This window comes from Rhopalosiphum padi, chromosome 4, assembly GCF_020882245.1.
Source record: "Rhopalosiphum padi isolate XX-2018 chromosome 4, ASM2088224v1, whole genome shotgun sequence".
In the NCBI taxonomy this organism is placed as follows: Eukaryota; Metazoa; Arthropoda; class Insecta; order Hemiptera; family Aphididae; genus Rhopalosiphum; species Rhopalosiphum padi.
This window is the reverse complement of record NC_083600.1, coordinates 25,441,296-25,452,444: the sequence shown is the minus strand read 5'-3', so window position 1 is coordinate 25,452,444 and position 11,149 is coordinate 25,441,296. Positions and strand designations below refer to the sequence as shown.

At 27.7% G+C, this 11,149-nt stretch overlaps 2 protein-coding genes across 2 annotated transcripts; both read right to left on the bottom strand.

The window, feature by feature from the left end:
- Positions 1 to 1,199: 1,199 nt before the first annotated feature.
- LOC132928729 (mitochondrial-processing peptidase subunit beta) lies at positions 1,200 to 3,823 on the bottom strand. Its single transcript, XM_060993588.1, has 8 exons — positions 3,665 to 3,823; positions 3,378 to 3,596; positions 3,132 to 3,303; positions 2,498 to 2,654; positions 2,245 to 2,432; positions 1,880 to 2,163; positions 1,562 to 1,765; positions 1,200 to 1,496 (listed from the first exon to the last, which is right to left on the bottom strand). The coding sequence occupies exons 1-8, from the start codon at positions 3,731 to 3,733 to the stop codon at positions 1,356 to 1,358; spliced, it is 1,434 nt and encodes a 477-aa protein (XP_060849571.1). The 5' UTR covers positions 3,734 to 3,823; the 3' UTR covers positions 1,200 to 1,355.
- Positions 3,824 to 7,048: 3,225 nt separating this feature from the next.
- On the bottom strand, positions 7,049 to 10,649 carry LOC132930242 (centromere/kinetochore protein zw10 homolog). The gene is made up of 10 exons (XM_060995998.1): positions 10,449 to 10,649; positions 10,113 to 10,315; positions 9,112 to 9,916; positions 8,898 to 9,043; positions 8,719 to 8,804; positions 8,227 to 8,402; positions 7,961 to 8,137; positions 7,685 to 7,822; positions 7,495 to 7,628; positions 7,049 to 7,429 (listed from the first exon to the last, which is right to left on the bottom strand). The coding sequence occupies exons 1-10, from the start codon at positions 10,480 to 10,482 to the stop codon at positions 7,199 to 7,201; spliced, it is 2,130 nt and encodes a 709-aa protein (XP_060851981.1). The 5' UTR covers positions 10,483 to 10,649; the 3' UTR covers positions 7,049 to 7,198.
- Positions 10,650 to 11,149: the final 500 nt, after the last annotated feature.

Below are 11,149 nucleotides of genomic sequence, written 5' to 3'. Positions count from 1 at the left end.
TAATTCCCTCTATACAAAATATAATATACTGTCAAGTTACCTGTATCATATATTATGCTCAGAATCTAAGTGTCATATGTCACACGCATCATATATAAAATACAATATATTCTGCCTAATTGACTTGAAAACAGAAAACTAATTACCTACATAATATAATGTATGAGTTGCCAACTTGTAATTACTGTCAGTTTCATTTATTAAATTTAATCTTTTTCTAGTTTAATGCGGTTTTTGTAATAGCCAAAGTTGTCAAAGCATATCAACAATAAAACAACTATAGAAGTCATATATATATATATATATATATATATACAGTTTTAAGCAGTACTTACTTGTAGCACTTGCATGAATATAATTTATTTTAATATTTAAAAAGTGTAAGGGCGTCAAATTGATAATAATTGTTTTTTTATATAATGAGAAATCATAATTTTATTATTATTCATAGAAAACAATTGATTATGAATTAAATAGCTACATAAAAAAAATATGAATATAGGGTAACTGGTACTAGACAGTTTCATCAAACAATCGTATTCTGCATAGAATGGTACATCATTGAATTCAAATTTTACGATTGTATCCCACTCGTTACCTAATGTACAGCAGAGTGAAACCCACTTGCTGACAAACTTTTATATTTAATAAAAAAAAGTATGTAGTAGAACAAAAATTTTATTCTAATAAAATTAGAATTTTGTTCTAATTTAAATATTTGACATTTTTAACTACTGACTTTATGGTTGTGACTCATTATATACATATTTTAAATTAAAGAAGTTAGGTTAAATGCATAGTTAGTTGGAATAACAACTTAACTCATGCATGGAGATACATTATCACAGAAACTCCTTAATCTGATGTTAGTAAAGTAATTTGAGACACAAATATATATGAAACTGAAAGTATTGTTATAGACAAGGCCTTATTTAATACAACCAAAAATTAAAAGGTCATATTTTTAAGGGTGCAACAATTCAAATGCTCAGGAATAATTATAACCCAAGATAATGAGATACAACTTTAGTGTACATGGATACAATGTAAGAAATATAAATATGATTTTAAAGTAGAAACTAAAGACCAAAATCTTAAATTTATGTTTCATAATATATATATATATATATATATACATATACACATATATATATTTGCATTTAATATTGTCCTAATCAACAAAAATACAATTAACACCGTTTCTAAACAAAACTTTACTGCATTTTAATATTTTAAAGATGTTTGATAATTACATACATTGATAAATTGAATATCGGTCGAACAGAATAAAATGTAAATTCAGAAACGGCATAAAAGTGGTATGAATGAAAACAAAAGAATTTATTCTTACAAAATTACAAAGCTACCCAACGCATAGCAGCTCTCAACCTATTGTAATCAACTAATTGTTCTACTGGACCAACAGCGGCAACAGCTGGACATCTATCAAACAGGTATTTCATAGAGATATCGTGAATATTCTTGGCACTGATATCCTGAAAAATAAACAAGCGTTTGAGTAATCTGTTGAAAAGGAATTTGTATAAAATAATATATTTACATTGATACGAGCTTCCAACTCATGAGGAGGTATACGTCTGTTATAACATAACAATTGACGACCAATATCTTCGCATACTTGTGTAGATGTGTCCAACTGCAATAACATGTTAGTTTTCAAAACATTCTTTGCACGTTCTACCTCAGCTTCAGTCACTGAAGCACACAATCTCATCCATTCTTCTTGCAAATGGAATGTGAATTCCTAATAAAACAAATAAATCATAAGTATGTCTCTTACATTGATTGACCAATTATTAAACATATTAAATTTTTACATTTTTTTTTATTATAATGTTAATAAATTATATTAACTAACCATAATCTTCATTTTATCACAAACAAAGTATGCTCCCCACAAACCAGTATCTTTATAACAAGTGTTGAATGACTGGAAAGAGTGACATAGGTCTAATGAATCAGCAAAGCGGGCCAAACGATTAGCATTGTTGTTACCGCCTCCTTGAGAACGATCCCAAGATCCAATTATTGTATTGGCTACCATAAGAGGTATGTTATCAGCATCAGCCCAGCCACAGCTTTCAACAGCAATTGCAACATGTGCCAAGGGTAAGGAATCATCTCGGGCTTTGATTTCAGAGCCTGGATTCATAATTAACCATATAAATATATATATCTATATATAAATTTAAAATAACTAAAATTAAGGATATTTGTACTAACCAGTAAATCTGCATTTGGAGTAATGAGGTACATCAGCTTCCATATTCAAATTTTTTGGGTTTTTAAATAAGGATTTGGCAAGATCTACTAATTCTTGGTGGTCTACTCCGCCGGCACCAGCCAATACAAGACGACATGGTCTATAGAACAAGTCTACATATTCTTTAAGTTCTTTACGTTTAAGGGAACTGAAAAAAATTACAAATACAAAATTATTGTAAATTATTTATAACTGAAGAGATTTTTATTTTACTTTATGTTTTCGGTTGGTCCCAGAATTGTTTGACCTAAAGGTGTTCCTTGGTAAGCAGTGGCATGCAAGTAATCAAATACAACTTCTTGTAAATTAGTTTCAACTTCTTGCATTTCCCTAAGAATGACACCACGTTCTCTATCAATCTCATTTTCTCCTGTAAGTTACAAAATTAAACACGTCAAAAAAAAAATCAGTTAATAAGTAGTATATTGTTTGAAAATATCAAAGAATATTAATTATTAATATATTATACATATTGTTTCTCTGTTCAAATAATTGTTTTTTTAATTAAAATCATTTTTAGTATAAATTCAGTATTTAAACATTTTAAACAGTATTATCAATATTTTAATATTTCAGTCAAAATTTAAAAAAAATATGCTATATTTAGCTTATGAAAAAAAATTATATATTTTTTTATTATTCATAAATAAAAAAATAATTAAACAAAATAAGTCAATAAAAAAAAAAAAAAAAATAACTTAAATACTAAATTGTGTGTTAGGTATTTATTTATGAAATATACTGATGTACTAGAGAAATGCAATTCATGACAATTTTATTTAATAATATTGTAGTGACTTTATTATGAAAGCATACAATAGAATTGTATAGATCTATTTTAACTTACCAAAATTTGAGTTTTGAAGAATGTCAGCTAAAATTTCAACAGCTTTAGGTACATCGCTTTTTAAAGATTTTGCATAAAATACAGTTTGTTCCCGAGAAGTGTATGCATTCAAATGAGCACCAATGTTTTCAATTTCCAATTCAAGGGCGGTCTGTGATCTTGTTGGTGTACCCTAAAGAAGTTATTCTACATGTTAGGAACAGCAATAGATTGATTTATATGAATGATTCAAATGATGGTACTTGCCTTAAATAGCATGTGTTCAACAAAATGGGCAACACCGTTGTTACTTGCGGTTTCCCATCTTGAGCCAGCATCGATCCACAAACCGACAGTCGCTGTTTGCGATCCATTGTCTTCTGTGGCAACTCGCATACCATTTTCAAGCGTGGTGACCTTTGTCTCGGGGACGTTCACGCGGGGAGAAGTACACGATGCCGCAGTAGACCGCCAGCAAATAGGTACCTGTGTAAAACGATATGAGTACTGAGACAAGCATTTTTACATATATATGCGCCGTGTTTAGCACTTACCTGAGTGACTCCATATTTTGATGTGAGGGCCTTCAAAGGCGTTTGGATGGTTAATAAACGAGATGCCATTTTGAAAAATCCCTACAACCTTTACGTACTTGATGTAATATGTAGAGTGCACGCTCCAAGGACTGAAAGTACAGAGAAAAATTGGGAAAATCGTTATCAACGCCTAAAACATATGATTATCAATTCAACGCCGTTGACAGTGTGTACTTGTATGTGATCAATATTCGTGTTAACGTACTAGTGCTTTTATTTTTTTTAGACCCTCAGCTACACTGTAGGTGTAGTAACGATTACGAACTTAGCATTGCATTTTTAATTTTTTTAATTTTTTATTAATAAACAAAAAGTAGCAATCACTGATAGAGTGATAGGTATCTCAATATTCTTAATATCTGAGTAGGCGAGTAGCAATTTGTGACTGCCACTTTGGAATTACTGTGAAAAAATCATTGCTACTGCTATTTCATGGCTTCATGCAATCAAAAATGTTTGCAATTTTGCATTAGCATTTAGAAAAAATAATACGGATAATGATTTAGCTGTAGCAGTAGCACCAGTAATGCTTCATATAATATAATATAGTATATACTTGTCTAGGGTAATGCACTAATGCTGTGCTGGTCGTCATAAAATTGAAAAATCCCACCCCTATGGCTTTAATATATAATAGGTAGGTATTTACTCAATAAAAAGTCCCGTATATTATATTAATTATTATCTATAGAGATGGCTTATTCCATTCAAAATTTAAGTATTTAATATTCATAAAAGCATTATAAAAATCATTATTGGAACTCGTAGTCTGCATGGGATTGGACATCCGAAAGATTTTGATCTTTCAAATACCATTAATTCCAAGCCTACAAAAAAACAAATGAAAAAATATTTGTTATAGCTGCCTGTAAAATACTAAAATATTATTCAAAATATCTATATTAAAGTAGGTACTATATATTTATAGAATATTTAAATATATTATTTTTTTAACATAAATAAACATTTTTCATTTTTTCTTAAGCTACTTATAACGTAAAATGGACAGCCATTGAAAAAAAGTCAGGACTCAAGACCTGGTTGACACACAAGTGCAGAGAGTAAATTTGAATTAACCTCAAATTTGTTTCATCTATATCTCAATTTTTTTCCAATTGATCACCTGTTGTTCTTTGCTATTTTTAAAAAGGATGATTTTATGGGAGCAGTTTCAAGTATTGATTTAGCCGATTTAGGTAGGTAATATGAAAAATGGACATACCCATACCTACACAAAACACAATGTTTTAAATATATAAATATGACTAAATAAAAATAGATTTAAAAAACACATCTAAAATTGGTTTTAGTATTTATATACAGTTTTTGAAATTATAAAATTTTAATGAATAAATATTGACTACTTTGATTTTCAAATCATCATATAATATTTTAATATATACTCTATGAACTTATAATCGCAGACTATTAATTTACGAATACACGGTGTATCATAGCCCATAGGGATATGACAATTTTACATTAAAATTACATTTGAATATGTCATAGATTAACATTAAACATTTAAGATACATGTAGGTTTAATATATGAGACAAAAATGTAAGATATTATATTGTGATACACCTGTAGATATAAACAATATATTATGTATATTTTTTGTATGAAACCAGTATAGGTATAAATACTATAAATATGATGAATTATTTATCATGTAAAATTGGTATAGTCAGGTGTAGATATAAATATTTGTCCTCTAAAACTGGTATAGATAAGTATCACTTACAATACTTACCTACTAAATTTATTTTGCTTGTATAAAATATATATTACCTATTAGTTATTACCCCTTACCGAATCACAGAAATATAATTTATTGAAGAGTTTAATAGTTAGTCATATATTAAAACAATACTGGAAAGTGTTGTTTTCATTTGAAAAAAAAGTTTGTATGTATTACAATAGTGCACTTCTTAAATGATATATAAACCTCAATTTTACTAACTAAAAATATGGTCCTCAACTGTCAGTGTACAAGTATTCTTTAAAATTCCCAAAAATGAATTTTTAATAAATTCAATAATTCATAAAAGGAAGAATAAATGAGGGTTTGTACACTTGGTGATTCTTCCTATACTTATACTATGATTTTTTAACCAAGAAACAATATTTTAATGTATAAATCGAAAAAACTAAGAAAATTCAAATTACTATAAATAATTCAAAAATCATAATGTCCTTTATATGTATTTTAAAATTTGTGGATAAGATATACAATCTAAAAAATATTTAAAAATACATTATAAGCTGCAATAATTAATTTTTTCAATTTTGAGAATAGGTAACTATAACATACAATGCACAAACTAACTAAATCATACATTTTATCAGACCCTATTTTCATTTTTCATTGACACAAATTAAAAAAACTCAATAAAAAAAAAATAAACAAGTCTACGTAAAAAAAATATACATGAATAATAAAGAGCTAAGCATACTTAGGCAATGGTGTCTGCCTAGGTACTACTTACAAAGAAGTTATAACTTACTAGTTACACGACACGAAAGTTAAGCAATTGCTGCAGACCGCAGACCTGAGTTGGAATGGTAAAGGCTACAAGCGCCTAAAAGCTTAACAGGCACTGAAAAATATTTAATAAGGCGGTAGATGGCACAGCTGTTATCATTTGGACCAGTTTATCAACTTCATCTACAAGCGGATTCGCCGATCTGTCATCAGTTCTATAAGACCGTGGGCATTACTAGTCAAAAACTTAATCAAATAAAATGAAGAAACATATGTAGAACTCCGCCTAGACCGATGACATAATGGCATAATGATTCCTAACATCTTTTAAAAAATAAATTATTAATATAAATATAAAATTATCCTTGATAAACTTATTTGTTTAGGAAAGTATCAATATTAATTCATGGACTTGGATTTGCATTGTATATTAATATTTGTGATGAAAATTGTTATGCTTTTTCTTGTTTTTAAGTTTGAGTGCATGTTAAATGTAAACAATTTAATGATAAATACAAACAAAATATGTTAATATAAAAATATTTATTTTCTGTGTTATTCTGTTTAAATTAAAAAAATATACCATGGATATTAAAAGCTGTACAATAAGCAAATTTTATCATAAGATAAATTTTGTTTTTTGAAATATTTAGATGAGAGAAAACTAATCTATTTATAAAACCCTACATTTTAATTCTTAATAACATTGAATGCCATTTCTTTTGTTAATGAGCCCAGTTTTTTAAATTATAAAAAAGTAATGATTTTATCATGAGTTATAAAAGTTGTGATAATACATTTCAGAGATATATGAATAAAATGTATAATTTAAATCTACTTTGTTATGTACAATGTGTACGAATAAATAATTTTTATTAAACATATTATTTTCTACAACAATAGTTATAGTTTTAGGTTTCTAGTTATCAATGTAACATTTTATAATTATATTATATTCAAGTAAAATTGGTAATGACATATATATATATACATAAATCAATCATTATTATGACTGTGCAGTAGCCATAATGTGTTTAAGTAACGCTGCTCTTCTATCAGTATTTTGAAATAGAGCTTTCAGCAAGCATTTTATTTGATCAACCTTTAATTCATTAGCTAATGGACCTTTTCCATCAGCCCAACGGTTTTCAATATCTTTCATACTGGAACTCAATATGTATACTAATTCATTTAACTGCCACCATTTAGGAACATATCTATGAACTTCTTTGGGTTCCTAAAATCAATCACACAAAATATATATAATTAAAGTATATCATACTTGCAAACTATTTAAAATACCGGAAATAAGGTTGGAATATCTTTGATGATTTTGTTGAAAATAGACGAGTACTGTTCTGCTGAAGTAGCTGATATATCTTCTAATGTGAATAGCTTATTAACAAGACACTCAAATAAACCGTTACACGAATAACCTAAAAATTATTTATTTATTTTATACCAGTTAAATATAATAATTTTGTGTATTTACCAATAAATTTACAGTATACAGTTGATGGCAAAATATCTCTCCACAAACCACTCAAGATAGATAAAAGTTCATAACATTGTGACATACTTTTTTCAACAGAATAGCCTAAATTTGAGTTTACAGCCATCAAAATAATATCTAAAAAAAAAAAAATGAATGTTTGTATTAACTGAACACACATATATTTTTTAAACTTTAAAAATGTGATTATGGATCAATGATAAATTCGCAGCTACCCAAAAATATAATACAATCATTTTTAATGATAAATCTTACCAGATTGATTTACAATTTTTTCAATTTGTGTAATTTGCTGTTTGCATTGAGAATGAAGTATTTCACTAGCTAAATTTTTTAGTTTTTCAAGTAAATGGACGATGAGTAAGTTCTTATAGGTTGGACTTAATTCAGCCAATTTCCGAGTAAAATACATAATGTTATTATAAAGAACAGCTGTAAGTAAATATTTATATAGATGAAAAAAAAATTAAATAATATGCTGAATTGTATAATAAATAATAATTAATAAAAGACAGATATACCGGATTGCTGAGGATGAAATTCCAGCACTTTACAATGCTGAAGCGGTATTACATCACAATACATAATTGTTATATTATTTAAGATATCATGATATCTCCAAGTACTATTTTCTGGTATGCTAGACATTTCTGAGGCTACTGTATCAATAAGATCTAGAAATTCTAATAATGATTTACTGAAAAAATAATTATTTATATGATAAAATTAAATTCATAATAATAGATTATACAATAAATCAAGTGTTAAATTGAGCTTTAAAAAATATTTTAGTAGCTATGTAATAAAAGTAAACAAAAAACAATTACAAATAATTGAAACTCAACAAAAATATGATAGTAACATAACTATTTTTAATAGGTATAAGTATAGGATATGACTATGAGTTCAACAAGGTGGTATTTGGTTATTTAATCTATTCTGTGATATTAGATACTTATTAGTAGGCAACATATAACATAAGTAGTTAATACCAAATAATTTAAATAATTTACCTCACTTTACTTTGTGGATAAGCAAAAATTTTTTGGCAAAACCCATTATCATCTATAACGTCTTCATCAGGAGTCCATCTGTTTTCCTACAAGAAAAAAATGTTCCAGTAATAATAATTAATAAAACTTATGCTACATAGGCCATATGTTGTATCAAAAGAAAATCAAAAAAATCTTACATTATTCACTTCAACTAAATCGTGAAGATCTTTCTTTATAATAGTTCTTGCTCTATCATAGTATAATTGACTAATTTTTGTGAAAAATAAATTATCAATATTTTCAATATATTTTATCAATTCATCATTTGATTCTTCAAAAAATCCTAAAAAATCAACATTATACAAGGGTATTTTTTATGATAATATAAAATAAAATATATTATAATATTACCTAGTTCACTTAAATATTTGTTGAATTCAAGAACTTCATTCAGATCTTCTCGAAAATTATCAAGATTGTGATATTTCACTGGTACGGCATTAAATATAACTATGTCTTTAAAATGTTTACAAAATTGCTGACTTGCATAGGATCCTAAATAAGACATAATTTGGATTTCATTAATGTCAGCAGGAAGAGTGGAACTTAGAAATTCAAATACATTCTTGAGTTTTTTGATTATTGCTGACAGAAATTCATCTTCATTATTGGAAACTTTAAGAGTCATTGTTGAGATATTCACAAATTTTACTACATCAACTTGTAAGTTTTGAATAATAATTGGTTTTACAATTAAATTTATTAGTTTATCTGCAAATTGTTTTACTTCAATATTGAGACTGTCAAAATGTTGCAATGCAAATACAGTATCACAAATATCCTCTTGACTGCCAGATATTTTTAAAATCACTCTCCACGAGTCTTGACTATCTGTATCATTCTCTGACCATTCTATTTTTTTTCTCCAAGCTGATATACAGTTTGAATGTAAGACATCCGTTAGTCTTTGATGTTCTCTCATTAAAGGTTTGTACACATCCAATTTTGTTAAATGTTCATTGTTTGATAAAATGTATTGAGCAGTTTGCAAATTTTTTATCCTATCAGCTAATGATAGTTTAGTTTGACTGTCACTTGTTAAATTCATGCTTGCTTCCAGAACTTGTTCTATAACAATCAAGCCGTTTTTATTTTCTTCCAAAGTAGATTTGAACATTTTCAGATCAGACATTGCGTCTACAACTTCTCTTTTAGTCTAAAAAAGTTTAAAAAATGATTTACTATAATTTATACATTGGATAAAAAAAAAAATACTAAACATAAAAATTGAGAGAACATAGCAAGTACCAAAGTGATTACCTAACCCTGATATATACCTAAAGCCCATTGCCAAAGCTAGATAAAGTAGAGCAGATATAGTAAGCAAAATAATATGTATTTTTTCAGTAGACCTGATTGTCAATTCGAGATATAAGGTTGTTAATTTGATTTGAATATGACTGGGCTGTATCTAACAACGATGCAGCATCCCTAGACACCACTGCAAACTTCATATAACGTTGTTCCATTGCTTCCTTGATGTCGTATTCGAGGTTTGTGATTTTATGTTTAAGTTCGGATACATTTTTGTCCAAGTCCGTCATTTCTACCTCGCCTTTAACATTCAGCAGCAACGACAACAAACACAACGATAGCAATGATTATTAAAATAAAAAACAAATCAAATTCTTAAAACGATTTTTTGTGTGCAAAAATACGAGACCTAAAAAAAACCTTGCACGACGTACCTGCGGAGGCCAACACGGCAGCCAGAAAGCTCATAATTAGGATTTTCCCCGCTAATGTTTATAAAAATATGAAAAAGTCAATTTATATCGTCAGTTGAATCTTGAGTCGAACACTGAAACACACATACTGCAATTATACACTAACACATATGCGCGTCATGATAACGTCAACGTTTTTCGCGGCGTTTTAAAAATACAATAACATTGTCTGAACAGTTCTAGATAACTGTTATCAGTTATGATTTCATCCCACTTAACCATATATTATATTGATACAATACACCTGGAGTGTGTCTATGCACTGAACGCTATATACAGACATACAGAATACTCAGTATAGACTATAGACTATAGTGACCTATAGTGTTGTACTCTACGTCTACGGTATATACTATTGAGTTCAGTTCAGTGCTTCATCCACAAGTTCAGTACTAGAACCATAAGCTTAAAGTCTATGACTAGAACCACAGTTATTGGTTACCGCAAAAATATCGTTTAAATTACAGCAAATAATAATATTATCATTGATTAAAATTTAAATACGCCTTTAACGGCCTTTTTAACCACATTTTGCTAATTAAAAAAATAGTTTTTAGTAAGATAATTCATTTAAAACTCGAAATAATAACTTATTATACTATATACAGAATATATTACAGTTATAAATTAATCCTTTTTTTTTATTTGATTTTACTTTTAAA